Source organism: Gopherus flavomarginatus, chromosome 3 (genome assembly GCF_025201925.1).
Source record: "Gopherus flavomarginatus isolate rGopFla2 chromosome 3, rGopFla2.mat.asm, whole genome shotgun sequence".
NCBI classification, from domain to species: domain Eukaryota; kingdom Metazoa; phylum Chordata; order Testudines; family Testudinidae; genus Gopherus; species Gopherus flavomarginatus.
In genome coordinates, this window is record NC_066619.1 from 155985305 (window position 1) to 156003774 (window position 18470).

At 44.5% G+C, this 18470-nt stretch overlaps 1 protein-coding gene across 1 annotated transcript in view; it reads left to right on the forward strand.

The window, feature by feature from the left end:
* Nucleotides 1–18470, forward strand: part of FRAS1 (Fraser extracellular matrix complex subunit 1) — a 319392-nt gene that overhangs the window by 186907 nt on the left and 114015 nt on the right. The window contains exons 22-27 of the mRNA XM_050945248.1: nt 8440–8592; nt 10602–10748; nt 14488–14634; nt 16150–16290; nt 16582–16722; nt 17639–17779. Of these exons, the coding sequence (XP_050801205.1) occupies nt 8440–8592; nt 10602–10748; nt 14488–14634; nt 16150–16290; nt 16582–16722; nt 17639–17779 (870 nt within the window). The remainder of the gene's footprint in view (nt 1–8439; nt 8593–10601; nt 10749–14487; nt 14635–16149; nt 16291–16581; nt 16723–17638; nt 17780–18470) is intronic.

Sequence of the window (18470 nt, forward strand, 5' to 3'; positions counted from 1 at the left end):
ATTTTCTAATTCCCAAAGCCAAAGGAGGTCTTCGACTCATCCTGGACCTGCGAGGACTCAACATGTTTTTAAAGAAGTTGAAGTTCCGCATGGTATCCCTGGGGATCATTATCCCTTCCTTGGATCCCGGAGACTGGTACGCTGCTCTCGACATGAAGGACGCATATTTCCATATCGCTATTTACCCCCCGCACAGACGGTACCTATGGTTTACGGTGCACCACCAACATTTCCAATTTGCGGTCCTTCCGTTTGGCCTCTCTACGGCCCCTCGCGTCTTTACAAAGTGCATGGCGGTAGTGGCCGCCTTCCTCTGTCGTCGGCAAATACATGTGTTTCCTTACCTAAACGAATGGCTTATTCAAGGGACCTCTGAGGCCCAGGTCACCCAGCACATAGCCATCATCACGGACCTATTCGAGAGACTGGGCCTGGTGATCAGTCTAGAGAAGTCTACTCTCGTGCCCACTCAAAGAATAGAATTCATTGGGGCCATTCTAGATTCCAAACTCGCAAAAGCCTGCCTGCCTCCGCCCCAGTTTCAGGCACTAGTCTCTGTTATAAAAATCCTCCAGACCTTTCCGATGACCTCGGCTCGCACCTGTCTGAGCCTCCTCGGACACATGGCCGCATGTACCTTTGTAACCAAGCACACAAAACTGCGCATGCGTCCCCTTCAAACCTGCCTCACCTCAGTGTACCATCCAGGCAGAGATACTATAGACATGGTGGTCACCATTTCTCAGAGCATCTTAGACTCCCTCAACTAGTGGCTAACACCCTACCTGGTTTGTGCAGGCCTGCCATTCCATCCGAGGCAGCCCTCGATGTCCCTAACGACGGACGCGTCGTCTCTTGGCTGGGGGGCTCATGTAGACCATCGTCGCACGCAAGGCCCCTGGTCATCTCAAGAGCTAGCGTTGCACATAAACGTCCGGGAGCTGAGAGCAGTCCGCCTGGCGTGCCAGACATTCCTACAACATCTGCAAGGTCGTTGTGTTTCAGTGCTTACCGACAACACAACGGCCATGCACTACATAAACAAGCAGGGAGGGACTCGATCCTCCCCCCTTTGTCAGGAGGCCATCCAAGTGTGGGAATTTTGCATAGCCCACTCGATAGACCTTGTAGCATCGTTTCTCCTGGGAGTCTGGAACACCCTGGCAGACCATCTCAGCAGATCTTTTCAGTCTCACGAGTGGTCGCTTCACCTGGATGTTCTGCATTCCATCTTCCAGAAGTGGAGCTTTCCTCACATAGACCTCTTCGCTTCCCGCGACAACAGGAAGTGCCAGAAGTTCTGCTCCTTCCAAGGTCTCGCCCCAGGCTCGATATCGGACGCCTTCCTAATCTCATGGAAGAACCAGCTGCTGTATGCCTTTCCACCCTTCCCTCTGGTGCACAGGGTTCTCTGAAAGCTCTGCAGGGACAGGGCTCGCCTGATCCTGATCGCCCCTGCATGGCCCTGACAGCACTGGTACACCGCGTTGCTGGACCACTCGATAGCCAGCCCGATCCCTCTGCCCCCACATCAGGATCTTATAACGCAGGACCACGGCAGGCTTCACCACCCAGACCTGCAATCCCTCCATCTCACAGCGTGGCTCCTGCATGGTTAACCCAGTTGGAGTTACATTGCTCTGCCCCAGTGCAAGAAGTACTCCTGGGCAGCAGGAAACCTTCCACCTGGTCTACGTACTTGGCCAAGTGGAAGCGATTTTCTTGCTGGTGTCAAACACTAAATGTAACACCCACAGAGGTTCCCATTCCCACTATATTGGACTACCTCTGGTATCTTAAACAGCAAGGCCTCGCTATCTCATCATTGCGAGTGCACTTGGCAGCTATTTTTACTTTCCACCCCGGAGAAGGTGCTTACTCCGTCTTCTCCCACCCTATGATCTCGAGGTTCCTCAAAGGTTTGGAGCATCTATACGCCCTAGTACGACGCCCCGCCCCTTCCTGGGACCTCAACTTGGTCCTGACGAGACTTACGACTCCTCCATTCGAGCCATTGGCGACCTGCTCACTCCTGTATTTGTCATGGAAAACAGCCTTCCTTGTGGCCATCACATCGGCTAGGAGAATCTCTGAGCTTTGGGCTCTGATGGTGGACCCACCATACACGATGTTCCACAAAGAGAAGGTGCAGTTACGTCCACATCCAGCATTCCTCCCTAAAGTAGTCTCGGCCTTCCATCTCAACCAGGACATATTCCTCCCGGTCTTCTTTCCAAAACCGCATACATCTCGTAGAGAACAGCAGTTGCATTCCCTCGACGTCCGTAGGGTGCTCGCCTTCTACATTGACCGAACGAGACCCTTCCGCAAAACGCCCCAACTTTTTGTGGCAGTGGCATATCGGATGAAAGGCCTACCCGTCTCTTCTCAGAGAATTTCGTCATGGGTAACGGCGTGCATCCGTACTTGCTATGATCTAGCTCATGTCTCTCCGGGACATATTACCACTCATTCTACCGGGCTCAGGCCTCATCGGCCGCCTTCCTAGCTCGAATACCCATCCAGGAGATATGTCGAGCAGCTACGTGGTCTTCAGTACATACCTTCACTTCTCGTTATGCCCTGGTGCAACAATCCAGAGAGGACGCAGCCTTCGGCTCTGCGGTTCTACATGCTGCAGTATCTCACTCCGACCCCACTGCCTAGGTAAGACTTGGGATTCACCTAATCGGAATGGATATGAGCAAGCACTCGAAGAAGAAAAGATGGTTACTCACCTTTGTAACTGTTGTTCTTCGAGATATGTTGCTCATATTCATTCCAAAACCTGCCCTCTTTCCCCACTGTCGGAGTAGCCGGCAAGAAGGAACTGAGGAGCGGACAGGTCGGCAGGGGTATATATTCGGTGCCATAGCGGCACTGCACCAGGGGGCGCCTAGCCGACCCGCCGAGTGTTGCTAGGGTAAAAATCTTCCGACGGACGTGCACTTGGTGCTCACACACCTAATTGGAATGGATATGAGCAACACATCTCGAAGAACAACAGTTACAAAGGTGAGTAACCGTCTTTTAAAGTTACCATCTTGGCATTCTCACAGGTATTCTCCAGATCCACACATACAGTTGGTCAGCCCCCCGACCGGATCCTCAGGCTGGATGTGGACATAAGGGTACTAGTTCTCGGCTAGTGTAAATTGGGATGCCAGTTTATACCAGCTGAGCATCTAGGGGAAGAAAAGCAAGAACCACCTCCCTGCTTTGGTCTGGGCTATATTGTCTCATGCACCATTCCTCTGGAATTCCTCTCCTCGGTGTGTTCAGAGACACTCCTGCTCTTTGTGGCAATATAAGCATTTCTCTATGAGACTGCCAAGATCCCATTAACTTTATAAGGAGCTGAGTGTGTTTGTTTATGGCGAATGCCCCCTTCAGCATATTCAAGAGTAAGGTAAAAAGTTTTTTTGTTTTTAGATGACCTTCTGACTAAACTCTATTGACTTTTCTCTTTGGATTCATTGTAAGTTGCTGTGGGAAGTTTGCATGATGACATGCCTGTGAATTACATGGTATTAGATTATTGATTTAATATAATGCCCTATTCTTATCCCCATATTCTGTGTTATCCTAATGAGTAAAATATGGGTGAGCATATGATAGGGAAAATATATCCCCAGGAGCCCTTAAAAGCTAGGTATAGCTAAACAACTCAACACAAGCATTTGCTAGCTTAGCTAATGGAAGAGTCGAGAGCATGGATGGCTCTGAGTTCTTTGAGTTTTGGCTTCATGATGAGTCCCTGTTCTGTGTGTTTCACAAGGTAAGCGGTCGCCTCTGTGATTTTAGGTAGGTCAGCAGCAGATCACTTTCCAAGTTTGGGGGGGTTTTCTTTACATTTCTAGTGAAAGACATGTGCATGATGGTGGCTTGATAGTGCGCTGGAGTGAAATCTTGTTGCAGCTGTTTTATCCTGCTCCCTCCCAGTAAGATTTTGGTGCAGGACCAGGTGGAGAAAGAGGAACCCTAGAGCCTGATGAGAAGCAAGGTTAGTTAAGTCATTGCCTATTGTGAAAGTAGCTCTGTGAACGTGAGGAGGAGAATGAACGAAAGGACACTGGGTCTATCATCAAGGTGACACCATCATACTCTGAAGACTCTGTCTGGGATTCTGAAAGAGGCCTCACAGAGTAACGTACCTAACTCACATTGATTTTCAATGAGAGTTGAATGCATGACTTCTTGAAAATGCCAGCCAGTATCACTCCTGGAGCTGAAGTCACATCCTAGATAGGGACTGGGGAGAAGTGGTGTAAAAGGGTCAAGCAGAAGTAAAAAGACAAATATTGGTGTGGGAGTGATAGCGGGGGGGCCATTCAGAACTATAAGGAGAATACTCTGCTCCTTTTCCTTCTTAGCCAAAGGGAGTCTGCTGTGAAAAATCTGTATAACCTTTTACAATACAAAGTACCTTTGTTCTTCCTTTTCTCTGCCTCTTGTTCCCCACAGTCCTTCAAATTCACCACAAGCCATTGTCTTTCTGGGGGGAAAGTGTTCTTTGAGCTCCACATGTTCAAAGTATTGGGGGTGGATATAGGACTGATTTCTCAGGAAGCAACAGCCGAATTAAAGGAATTGTTTTAACACATAGAAACAAACACAACCAGGCTATAAAGAGGAGAAAAATGTGCTAGCACGCAGCTCTATAGGCACTTATACCTTCTAAATGTCCTTGAACTTTTCCAGCATGAGAACAAAAAATTATTTAGATGAGTCTGGTTAATTGCATTCAGCAGGTACTTTTCTCTCTGTGTTAGTCTGCATGTATCATAAGAACGGCCGTACTGGGTCAGACCAAAGGTCCATCCAGCCCAGTATCCTGTCTACCGAAAGTGGCCAATGCCAGGTGCCGCAGAAGGAGTGAACCTAACAGGTAATGATCAAATGATCTCCCTCCTGCCATCCACCCCCACCCTCTGACAAACAGAGGCTAGGGACACCATTCCGTACCCATCCTGGCTAATAGCCATTAATGGACTTAACCTCCATGAATTTATCCAGTTCTTTTTAAAACGCTGTATAGTCTTAGCCTTCACAACCTCCTCAGGTAAGGAGTTCCACAGGCTGGCTGTGTGCTGTGTGAAGAACTTTTTTATTTGTTTTAAACCTTCTTCCCATTAATTTCATTTGGTGGCCCCTAGTTCTTGTATTATGGGAATAAGTAAATAACTTTTCCTTATTCACTTTTTCCACATCACTCATGATTTTATATACCTCTATCATATCCCCCCTTAGTCTCCTCTTTTCCAAGCTGAAGAGTCCTAGCCTCTTTAATCTCTTCTCATATGGGACCCTCTCCAAACCCGTAATCATTTTAGTTTCCCTTCTCTGAACCTTTCTAGTGCCAGTATATCTTTTTTGAGGTGAGGAGACCACATCTGTATGCAGTATTCAAGATGTGAGCATACCATTGATTTATACAAGGGCAATAATATATTCTCCGTCTTCTTTGCTATCCCCTTTTAAATGATTCCTAACATCCTCTTTCCTTTTTTGATTGTCTCTGCACACTGCGTGGACGTCTCCAGAGAACTATCCACGATGACTCCAAGATCTTTTTCCTGATTTGTTGTAGCTAAATTAGCCCCCATCATATTGTATGTATAGTTGGGGTTATTTTCATTTCATTTGCCATTTTGTTGCCCAACCCTTAGTTTTGTGAGATCTTTTTGAAGTTCTTCACAGTCTGCTTTGGTCTTAACTCTCTTGAGCAGTTTAGTATCATCTGCAAACTTTGCCACCTCACTTTTTTACCTCTTTCTCCAGATCATTTATGAATAAGTTGAATAGGATTGGTCCTAGGACTGACCCTTGGGGAACACCACTAGTTACCCCTCTCCATTCTGAGAATTTACCATTTATTCCTTCCCTTTGTTCCCTGTCTTTTAACCAGTTCTCAATCCATGAAAGGACCTTCCCTTTTATCCCGTGACAAGTTAATTTACGTAAGAGCCTTTGGTGAGGGACCTTGTCAAAGGCTTTCTGGAAATCCAAGTATACTATGTCCACTGGATCCCCCCCTCCACATGTTTGTTGACCCCTTCAAGAACTCCAAAAGATTAGTGAGACACTATTTCCCTTTACAGAAACCATGTTGACTTTTGCCCAACAATTTATGTTCTTCTATGTGTCTGACAATTTTATGCTTTACTATTGTTTCAACTAATTTGACCGGTACTGATGTTAGACTTACCGGTCTGTAATTTCCGGGATCACCTCTAGAGCCCTTTTTAAATATTGGCGTTACATTAACTATCTTCTAGTCATTGGGTACAGAAGCCGATTTAAAGGACAGGTTACAAACCATAGTTAATAGTTCTGCAACTTCACTTATTGCATGCTCATCGCTATAGTATTTCAGTGCCTGGTGTACTGTATTTGTTCATTTGTTGCACCTAGCCAACAATTATCACCATCCAATACAGACACTTGGAGGCAATAGGACACTAATTTTGTTTTGGTGGTAGGGTGAGTAAATGAATTACTAGGTGAATAGGGGGAGCATGAGAAATTTGTGAAACCCTAGTGCTAATTTTATTGCTTAAGGAGGGTGCACATAGATGCTCATGATCTTGCTTCTTAAGAAAAAAACTATCCCACATAAATTACGTACCACACACCAACATATATAAACATATGTACGGTACCTTAGTCCCTCATCCTGCCATAAACACTGCAGGATAAGACATCTGGGACCATGCCAACCACCTTTGACTTCCGGGGGAATCTATGGGGGTGCAGGGTCTGTCCACTCTCGAGTTCATTGCAGGATCAGAGCATACTACAAATACATGGCATTACGCACAGTATAGTGTGAAACTTTAGGGGATATTTTATTAGTTCTTTTCACACACAGGATTCTGAAGCACGCAATACGCTAACCCTTGCATGCTGTGTACGCAAGATGGATGAGGTTTTCTACTGTGAATCATGGAACACTACAAGCATTACTTGGTCTTTACTATCAAGAAATGTATAGAAAAAGCAATGTCATGATCTTAACCATAACATTTGTTCTCTTTTCCCTTTGGCTGTTAGGTCCCTATCTGTAAGATTGCGTCCTTGGGGCTGGGACCGTGTCTTCTATGTTCTGTAAAGTGCCTAGTACACTTAGGGTTTTTATTGCCTTTCCTAGGGTTTTACGCTGCCGGCCATCACCATAGGAGTGCTCAGCACTCTTTAGGCACAATTAATTAAATAAATAATGATGACTCTAAGTGCATGCACCACACTGCTTAAAAAGTTCATGACACAAAATACTAGTACCTTATGCCAGAGTCTCAGGGAATGAAATGTGTAGTGGGTTAGGGGATGAAGTATGCAGTTACCTGAATGATCAGAAATACTGTATACTCCCTGGGTCAAATTTTGCCCTAATCTGCACATCAACATTGCTCACAGGGAGACTTGTGCATGTGTAACCAGGGGAAGGAATTCCGATTGAGATTTTCAAAGGAGCCTAAGGGAGTTGGGCACCCCATCCCAATGGAAATAGGTGCCTAACTCTCTTAGGCTCCTTTGAAAGTCCCAGCCTTGTTCTTTAGAATCAAAACACTGCAATTCTCAACGAAAGGTTCAGGAGAGACAAAGGACAGAAAGGTTAGTTCTCAGTAGAAATCTCATTATTACATTTCTTTCAAGGTGGGCATTATTTCTCTGATAATTTTCTGAATTACTGTAATGAGGATTAATTTGGCTTCCAGGATACCTTGCATTGACCTTATGTACGTACAAAAGGTTTGTTGTAAAACCTTTTGAAACTCTGAAGGTTCAGGGGAAGGTCAGGAGCCATTAATTGGAGTGCTGCTGAAAAAGAGGTTTGTAAGGCTGGCTAATCCTACTGTGAATGGCGCTCTTCGCTAGGCTGCTGGGAAGGCAGTGGTCTTTTGGGAGTGCCGGGTGGGAAAGCCTGGGCAATGTGAACCACAGGAGAAAATTGAGCCACTTGCTCCGATCATGCTCTTTTGGGAGCATAGAATCTGTACAGCCAGCAGCATCCTTTTTAGGAAAAAAAAAAAAGTGCCAGGGTCTTTTTAGGAGAGAGCTTTGAACCATCTTTGCCCATGAGGGGGGAAGTGGGGAGGACACTTGAATTCAGCAAAAGGCACGTTCAAGCAGTGTGCACGCTGTCTGATGCTAAGTAAAAAGCTGTAACACCACAGTACCTGAAAATAACACAGAGTAAAATGGGGGAGGAGGAGCAGTCCACTGGGCCTAATATTTGCTGATAATGCCTCTTGCAAAGCTGATCCCATATCCCTTTTGCTCCAAATGAGAGTTGTGCATGCAAAGTGCTCTTAATGTTACTTTTCTGAAATATATTCCTTGTGCTCTCTCAGTGTCGTCGTCTCTGAGCAGGGCTGTTTTGCAAGATGACAGTCAGAAGCCTCCTTTGTTGGTACCCGCTATTTCTTTTCTCTTTAGATTGTCATCCTTTGTGCCACCAGTGTGTGGCTGATCTCCACGACACAGGCAGCATCTGCTTGAAGTGCCAGAACGCCCGTCACTTGCTGCTGGGGGATCACTGTGTTCCTGACTGTCCCATGGGATCCTATGCAGAAAGCGGAGTCTGTAAAAGTGAGTAACACCTGGTGGTGGAGATTAGGGGTGAGATCTGCCCAGCTGCTCCCATGGAATTGCTTCTCTTGAGAGGCACCGGGGTCCAGTGGACAGGTGCTGAGCTAGGATTCAGGAAATCTCTTTTTGAAGCATGGCTCTGCAAGTCACTGCACTTCTCTGTCCCCGTTTCCTCTCCTGCCCTTTGTCTGTAGTTAAATTGGAAGCTTGCTTTGAAGTAGGGACCGTATGTCTTTGTACTGTGCCTAGCCCCATGGAGCCCTCGAGTCCCCAAGCACCGCTATTACACAGATAATACTAGTTAATGTACTGCAGAGAGCAGGAAGTTTATGGGAAGAAGGGGGTGGGAGTATGGTTCTGGGTCAGTCTTCTGAAAGGTCCCCACCTCATCCATTCAGTATTGGGTGATGCAGTGATGTCACTTCTAGGGGTTGTTTTCAGGTAGGTGAGGCTCAAAGATTTTCCATATTCAAGGAGCACGTTAAAGTGGGGTCACTTCAGATGTCCATCACTAGGCTGCTATGATTCCTGTCTCTTCTGCTCTTGTGGTAGTAGCACAATTTTAGGAGCTTGATTGTCCAGGGGAACTTCTAGGCATGTGCCAAGAGGAGAAAAAACAAATTCTATTCACTAAGGTGAGAACTGCTGGTACAGAGGGACACTAAACGCTATGGTGAAATCCAGGCCCCATTGATGTTAATGGCAAAACTCCCACTGACGTCACTAGACTTCACTCTGTGTACAGATGTCAAGTGGGCACAGGACCTTGCATTAGTCTGCGGTAGGATCTCAAACGAGGAAGGTTCTTACATCTTGAAGCGGCCTCTTTTATCTGTGCTCTTAGGAATCCAACAGAAAACCTGCCACCTGAAGCTGAGTATTATCTCAATGTTTAGAATCTCTTTGCAGTTGATTGGGGCTTTTGCTGAATCAGTATTGCCAAAGGCAGTAATTCCTGCCAGACCCAGAGAGAAAAAGCCAGCTCCAGAAAAGCTAGTCTTGACTCCTTGGTTTTTGGGGGTAGCACGTTGTAGGTGGTCAGCCAGCAGTGTTGGTAGTAGCATTTTGATGGTGGCTTGTGCCTTCGGGTCCATTAGCCCTTTTGTGCCCACCCTGCTACCTGCTGGTGCTTGAGTGGCACTTTTTTGCAGTCTTCTTCGCACCATTTTGCCTTTCTCAAGAGGACATAAATCCTTTTCCTATGAGAACTCTAAGATGTCCACCCACGGCTTGTCAAACCCAGTTCATCTTACATGAGACAACGTATATTATGGATTGATAGAAGAGAAAGAGACCAAAAGAGGAAACATCATATATTTAAATGTCCAATCTGGCCTCTTTGCATGAGATGGGCAGTGCCTAATCCAGACTAAATGTACAAGATGAGCACTGCAAAAACTTCTCTCTGCTGGCCCAAGATTTCGTTACAAGGTCACTGTATCGTTATTTACCTAGCTCCACACTGACAGACATACTAACTGTGTTTCTTAGCTTTGTCTTAGCCTTCCGGCTAACGTAATTCACTCCCGAGCGTTATAATATGTCATCTAGTGGGATATGCCTCTTGGGGGTGGGGGTGGGGATTCTTCCTCCTGGAAAGCCAAGTTTAGATAGAGCATTTCTTGGGTTTCATGAATTACCCAAACTATTCTGTTGTTCAAGCTGTGTCAAAGTGCATATTGAATTTAGTGTTAGCTTTTAAGATTCCTAACATTGCCTTGGGCCAAATTCAGCCTTGAATAAGGTGGGTAATTCCATGGATTTCTCTGTCCACTTACAGTCAGTGATGGATCTGGCTCTTTACATTTAATGAAGGCACAGTTCTTTACTTACAGGACAGTCAGGAAAGCAAGAAATCTGACAGCGAGAACATGTGTGCGTGTAGGAGTGACGAGTGCTCTGTACTGTGAGGATCACTCCGGTGATGTGCGCTTGTAAAGAACCACTACAGACCTGCTTGAAGACTTGCTTTTACATGAATGGTATTTTCATTCTTTCTGCCCTCTCAGAGTGTCACCCCTCGTGCAAAACCTGCAGTGGTGGAGGCCCTTTCTCCTGCTCTTCCTGTGACTCCAGCCTCGTTTTGTCCCACACTGGCATGTGCACCTCAGTCTGTTTCCTGGGATACTACAGGGATGAGAACCGGACCTGCAAACGTAAGTGTCTCCTGCCAAACACTCCATCCTCTTCAGAATACCCTTGCAAATGGTTTCTTGGCTTCTTGATCCCGTCTGTCCCATCATGAAAAGCTTGTAACTGTCAGGAAAATGCTGTTGGTGACATTATGAAGACCTTGACCTAGACGTAATAAATAATTAAGTAACATCACTGTACGTGCAACACTGAGTATGCAGAACAAGGGCATAATTACCTACTGCCTTGTACAGGTCTGGTCATTTATGCCAGTGCAAAATAGGTTCAAAATGCTACTATTCTGTTTGGGCAGATTTCTGCAAGGTGCTTAGCACTCTAGCCACAATCCAACAAAGCTCTTAAACATGTGCTTAACTTCAAGCATGTAAATAGTCGCATTCATTTTAATGGGTCAGTCCAAGTATGTGTTTCAGTACTTTGCTGGCTTGGGACCAGACTGCTCGGCAGGATCAAAGCTTATGAGCACAAAGTGGATTCTGCTCTTACTAACTTCTCCAGAAAACCCGCTCTCCAAATAGAAAGGTTTGCCAAGCCTCAGTGTCGTGCCAAACTCATGGATAGTCTTCTGTGGATGTCCTAAAATATCTATTTCTCCCCTTGGGCTGTCCATTCACTAGCCTTATGAAACCAAAGCCCTTGCTGAATACAGTTCTAGCTCCCAAACTTGAGTGAGACATTTATTTGTGTAAACAGTCTCATTCCAACCACACGTCTCATCTCCCAGTTCGCAAATAACTTTTTTATTGTATGTACAATTTGTGGCTGGTGAAAAGTAACGAGAGCTTTATGGCAGAGTGTGTTGATGTATAGAATTTGTGTAATTTCAAGGGGCACTCAGACCTGTTCAGTGCAGTGTTAGTGATAACTCATCTAGAAATAGATTGATCTGCTGTGTTGGAGAACTACCATTTAGAGATAACAAAAAATGTTTAATCAGAATCTTTGGTCTCTCTTTCCCTCCTCCCCCATTTGTTTTGATTTCACTACACTTTTGAAGAATCCATAGTTTTGAAAATACCTTAGATTAGATCAAAGGAATGTGAAGTAGATCTCCATACTCCTTTGATCTCGATATGTCTACTGGAGTGTTTGTAAAGAAACAACGACACAAACTTAGGAAGCTTTTCACAAAAGTGGTATGCATCTGAAAACATTGTTGCAGAGCAATGCTGATAAAAGAAATGGCAAGTACTTGTTTTTAAATGCGGCTTTTGTTTTCCCCTTTTTGGATAGTGTGACTACTGTGTATTTTGAACTCCACAAATGTTTTCTCATTCGTGGGTCTTCTAATTCATGGCTCTTTTAATGTAAAGATACTTGACAAACACTAAATTAATGCTCACCACACCTTTGTAAGGACCGATGAAATGAGAAAAGTGCTGGCGCATTTAAAAATGGGTATTAGATGCTTTAAATAGACTTTTCTTTAGGGTACGTCTATGTTACCACTAGAGGTGTAATTTCTGATATATGTACACAGGGTAGCTTTGATTGAGCTAGCGAGCCAAAAATAGCCATGTAGCCATGGCAGCGTAGTTTAGCTGCCCAATTGCAGTCCTATCCTTGACCCTAGGTAAGTAGTCAGGTGGCTAGCCTGAACTGTCACTCGCACTGCTGGGGCTACACTGCTATTTTGAGTGCCCTTCATCAAAGCTAGTTTGTGTCCATCTACCCAAGCTGGAAATTACACTTCCAGCTGCAATGTACATGTATCCTTGGAGACCGGATGTTTTCTCCCAGTAGCTACAGAATGATTTGGACCATATGGCAGCAAATCATTAGCTCAGATGTCACGAATGACAAAATAGGTGGTTTCTCCTAGTTTCAGCAAGACACCAAGAAAAAAACAGGTATTTACAGCTAATCTGTGCTTTGAGTTTTTCGGATTTAGGACTCAAAGTGAACTTGAACCAAGAACAAGTGCACATGCACCCCCTTGAATAGGAACCATTGAGTTTCATAGATCTCTACTTTCCAGCCACACTGAACTCATTCTCAAGCCTGTGAGAACTTTTGGCCATAAAAGCAACCAGTCGAACTTCAGCCTTTGAATTTATGGGGCCATATTTCCAGAAATTTGCCTGTATGATTATATGCAAAAAATTGTACTTGTATTTGCATGATCGGGTGCCATGATTGTGTTTGAGATAATTGTGTGCTCAAATAACCAGTTACGTTTCTAGCTGACCGTTTGTATGCATAATTGTTGCATTTGCTAGCACAGCTTTGGTAACTGTGCATGCAAGTTAAGAGTGTAAATCCACATGATTTTTGCGTGTGTGTTTCTGAACATATGGCCTTTGATGTGCATTGTACCTCTCCAAGTGATTGCTCACCATTAAACGTATGGCAGGTCAATATCATAGTGGGCTTTCTGCACATTGGCTAGATGCTATTAGGGGTATGTCTGTACAGCAGAGAAGACCTGCAGCAGCAAGTCTCAGAGCCTGGGTCAACTGACCTGGGCTTGCGCTGCAGGGCTAAAAATAGCAGTGTAGATGTTTGAGCTTGGGCTGGAGCCTCGTCTCTGAAAGCTGATGTTGTGGGGAGGGTTTCCAGTCTGAGGCCAAATATCTGCACAGCTATTTTTAGCCACCCCCAGTGCGAACACTGTGAGCTCGGATGAGTTGACCCAGGCTATGAGAATCACTGCTGGGTTGTTTTGTCTGTGTAGTTGTAGGCATACCCAAAGTCGCTTTCTACTCTTTTGTAGAACTTTGCTATTAAAGTTTTGCTGTGGGATCAGAGAATCATAAAAGACTGGGGTTGGAAGGGACCTCAGGAGGTCATCTAGTCCAACCCCCTGCTCAAAGCAGGACCAACACCAACTAAATCATCCCAGCCAGGGCTTTGTCAAGCCGGGCTTTAAAAACCTCCAAGGATGGAGATTCCACCACTTCCCTAGGTAACCCATTTCAGTGCTTCACTACCCTCCTAGTGAAATAGCTTTTCCTAATATCCAACCTAGACCTCCCCCACTGGAACTTGAGACATTGCTCCTTGTTCTGTCAAGGATAGCCAAGAGCTGTGCCATTCTTGTTGAATGCACCTGCATTGTGCTGAGAAATTCAGACTCCCAGCATCGTGGCGTTGGAATGAAATATTTTGAACCTCCGGGGGTTGCAACTTGTCCAGCTGAACCATCAGATTTTGCTTCCTGTGTCTATAAACCTGCAACACCCCACATTTCAAGCAAAATGTAAAACACTTGGTGAAACACTTTAGTGAAATTCTATGGCCTGTGTTATGCAGGAAGTCAGACTAGATGATCCTGATGGTCCCATCTGGCCTTCAGAACTCTGAGTCTATGAATACAAACTGAAAGGGTTAAATTTAAGTTTCTCAAGATCAAATGAGAAAAATGCTTGAAGAACACATGTATACAGGGATTTGAATTCAAGTTTCATGTTTGACCCTGGTGGTTTGCCAGATTATTAGTACATAAACTCTGTCCATCTGGGAGAAAGCAATATTTTAAATTGCTCTCAAGTGGCCTCTTTTGGAAGACACTCAGAGCAACATTAAGTCCTATGTGGAGACATGTCCAGAACTCCCTTTTGGATGGATGAAGCGTAGTCATGAAGCAGGGTCTGGGGATGCTAAGCAGGCAAAGCTATGAAGAGTTACCCCAGCAGATTCTCCAAAGAGAACATTGAATAGTGAAGCTTCAGGTAAATCTAACATCATTTAGCTAGTGTTTCAGTAATTGCAGTGATTTTTTTTGTCTTAATTTCTCTACAGCTTGCAGTGTCCACTGTCTGAGTTGTGAGTCGGCCATGGCATGTACGTCATGCAGAGACTCAGCCAAGGTTCTATTATTTGGTGAATGCCAGTATGAAAGCTGCACTCAGCAATATTATCTTGATTACTCCAGCAAGACTTGCAGAGGTGAAAAATGCATATTTTCTATTTAAAAATAGCAATTAGGATGGCTGTAGAATGGTCTATTACTGAGCAGATTTTTTTCGGTTATCTTTTTTCCAGCAATCCTCTGTCACATACTTCAGTTTTCAGTCAAAAAAAAAAATCCGCAAGATTATTGCAAACCCTTCCTTTGTAAATGATTTAGTAAGTGAGCCATCAGACTTTCCAAGGGTCAGGTTTTGCAATTCATTCAGTCATGACTCAATTGAATAATGAATGAAATTAACATTTTAAATCTTTTTGTATTAAGCACATGTAGGGTCTTGTATATTGACCTGTGTATCTCTGGCTTATAATTATATCTCTACCTCGATATAACGCTGTCCTTGGGAGCCAAAAAAATCTGACCACGTTATAGATGAAACCGTGTTATACTGAACTTGCTTTAATCCACTAGAGTGTGCAACCCTGCCCCCCCAGAGCACTGCTTTACCACGTTATGTCCAAATTTGTGTTATATCAGATGGCGTTACATCGAGGTAGCGGTGTACTACATCCCTGAACAACAACAACAACAACAAATATTGAGAAAGATTTAGAAGATTTGAGATATTTCCAAAACTCTCCTGGATAATATTCCATACTGGAAATGTAGTTTGAGGATGATGTAGCTTTATGTCTACCACCACCATCCAAAGCAATATTACAAATCAATTGTTATTAGATAGTTATTTCCAGCTGGCTCTCTCTATGCCTCATTTAGCTAGGTAGTGAGAGTCTGATGATATTTCAGTACTGTAGAGAAGCAGTGTAGAGGGCACTGGACTGCGACTGTTCTACCCTGGCTCTGCCACAGATCTGCCATGTGACACTGGGCAAGTCACCTCACCTTTGTAGGCCTTTGTTTCCCCTCCCCTGCATTGTCTATCTTGGCTACTTAGAGAATAAGCTTTTGAGAGTGGGGATTGTCTTGAATGATGTATTTGCACGGGGTCTAGCACCACGCTGCCCCAGTTGGGGTGCTGCGGTACTACAAATAATATTATAGGCCATATTATGCCCTAGTGGACATGGACACATGCACACAGCCTCCACTAAAGACAGCAGGAGCCATCCCTTGGAATCTGAAGGTGGACTTGGGTCTAACTATGTTTGCTATGTTTCTGACCTGAGGACTCTCCTCTTAGTGACCTTCCTCTTTGGTTAGTGTGAATTGGGAAAGCTTTTGGCATCCTAGGAGTCGCAGTCTGTGCACGATAAGAGATTGAGGATTTTATGTGGATAAATACTAATGCTTAGCATTAGCAGATAAGGACCCACTGGTGCCTAAAGGATAAGAGCAGATTTCTCTGGCTGTGAAGCTGCATCACTGATAAGAAGCTCCAAACACTGAACAATACCTGTGTTAAACGTAATTAGAGAATGTTAAGCCAAAGAGAGGAATTCCGCAGCTGATAGCTGCCTAACGTGTTAAACGCTTGTACAGCGATTGATGTGCATGCAGAAGGGTGCCCTACTTTGACGTTTTCTTTATTCTAGAGTGTGACTGGAGCTGTAATGCTTGTAAAGGCCCCATGAGGACTGACTGTCTGCAGTGCATGGATGGCTATATTCTGCAGGATGGGGCCTGTGTTGAACGGTGCCCGTTAGCTTTCTACAGGGAATCAGACACATGCCAACGTAAGTCACTGTGAAACTGCTTTTAGCTATCGCTATGGTGTCATGCTTCCCTTGTTGGTTTTCGAGTCTGTCTCTAATTTTCATTTGTGCGTACAGCAAGTTTTTGATTTTGATGGCATGCCCTAACTTCAGCCTCCCAACCCCCTACACGCAGTCTGTCTCTGAAGACACATAGGTATTAATGTAATGGGCCCAGCTATATGTCGCTTTTCTGCAGGCAACAGTAAAAGGCCTAGTTGCTAGTACGTAGATGGTAGTTAATTCTTTTTTGGTTTTGCAAATGTTTTTTAGGATGTGATGACCATTGCCTCCAGTGTCACCATCCAAATGAGTGCGCTCGCTGTGAAGCTCCTTTTCTCCTCTTGCAAACGCATTGTGTCCTGGACTGTGGGAAGCGATATTATGCAGACCACACAGAACAGAAATGCACAGGTGAACAGAACTGGTGTGAGATGGTGGGATGGGATTGAGGTTGCAACTCTTTAAACACTGTGAAGTGTTAATTCTCACATGGTAGCTTAGGCAAACAGAGAGCACCGCTGACATGCAGTGATATGAAACTCATTGCTGACTAGATGAAATCAGATTGAGAATTAAGGAACAGGCTTTGCCTACCCTGGGGCCCAATAATGGTGAGTTTGAATAAAGTGAAATTCCACCAAAGAGCAACTCTGGTTTTAGTGATCCTCTGCTTATGACATTTGCCCATAATAAAAATAACATTTACTGTTATGTAATAGATCCACTCTATTACAGCTTTCTGTGGTGTGTTCAGATTAGCTAGTTGTGCAGGATCTGAGGACACGGCCAGGTTTTTCAGATGTGCGAAGCTAACCGTGGTTCCACTTACAACATTATTCTGTTTTGAAAGATTGTCAGTTTGAGAGAGATTGTCAGTTTGAGAGAGCTTTCCTACGCTAGCAGAACCAGCAATGAATCTGACACTAGTAAAAGCTGCCTACCAAGGATGCCCACTCTCTGTATATTTGTAAATGGGTTTGTTAGCATTTGTAGATACAGGGTGGGTCATTTTTTACCATTTGGCAAGGTATTAATGGGAGTACACCTCTACCCCAATATAACACTGTCCTTGGGAGCCAAAAAATCTTACCATGTTATAGGTGAAACCGCGTTATATCGAACTTGCTTTCATCCACCAGAGTGCGCAGCCCCGCTCTCCCGGAGCGCTGCTTTACCGCGTTATATCTGAATCTGTGTTATATTGGGTGGCGTTATATCAGGGTAGACGTGTAGTTGTTTCCTAATCTAAGAACTGGGACACCTGCACATATCAGTTCTTGCATTGTTTGTGATGGCTAATGAGCTTGTGCCTTCCCATCCATCTCAGCTTGCCCCGTGGGATGCTTAGAGTGTGACAATGCCAGTGAATGCCACCTCTGTGATGCCACCATGTTTCTGAAGAACAGGCTCTGTGTTTCTTACTGTGGTTATGGTTTTTATGGCAACACCAGGACCAGAGAGTGTGAAGGTGAGTTCCTCCCATGGTGGATAAGGGAATTAAACTGTGTTTTTCTGACAGGTTTATGGGTCTAAAGGTAGCACGTGTTTAGTAGTATTTTTTAAACCCAAGTTTTGTACAGACCCTCCATGTTGTTCATGGACTGGCCATTAAAGGAGCAGAAAGCTAGTTCTCTGTAATGTTTCTTTTCAGGAAAATGCATGCAGCCGGAATTCCAAATAAAGTTAATTTGTATAGTTAGAGATAATTTTCTTCCCCCAGCCCTGTCTCCCATCGTTAGAGGATGCAGAATAAAACCCAGGTGGGAAAAATACATTACTGAAGCAACAATAAGACATAGCATTTTATATGAACAAAGCACTGTGTAGACACAAACTAATTAATACCCCTATCGGGAAGTAAGGGTTGCTATTCCCATTTTACAGATAGAGATACTGAGATAAGAAGTGTCTTGCCCGAGTCTACACAGTACGCGGCTGAACTTGGATTAGAAATCAGTCCCTCCTGATACTCCACTCTGTGGTCATTCCTCTAGACCACTGTGTCCTCCGGTAATGAGAATGACATTAGGTGATCCTGGTGTAGTAGCCTTGGACAGTGGCAAACATGCACATCTTAGGAGGACAGAGAGACAAATAAACATAGCCTCCGATTATGTAATGAGAGCGTCTTATGTATTAATGATGTTTTCCCCTTTTTT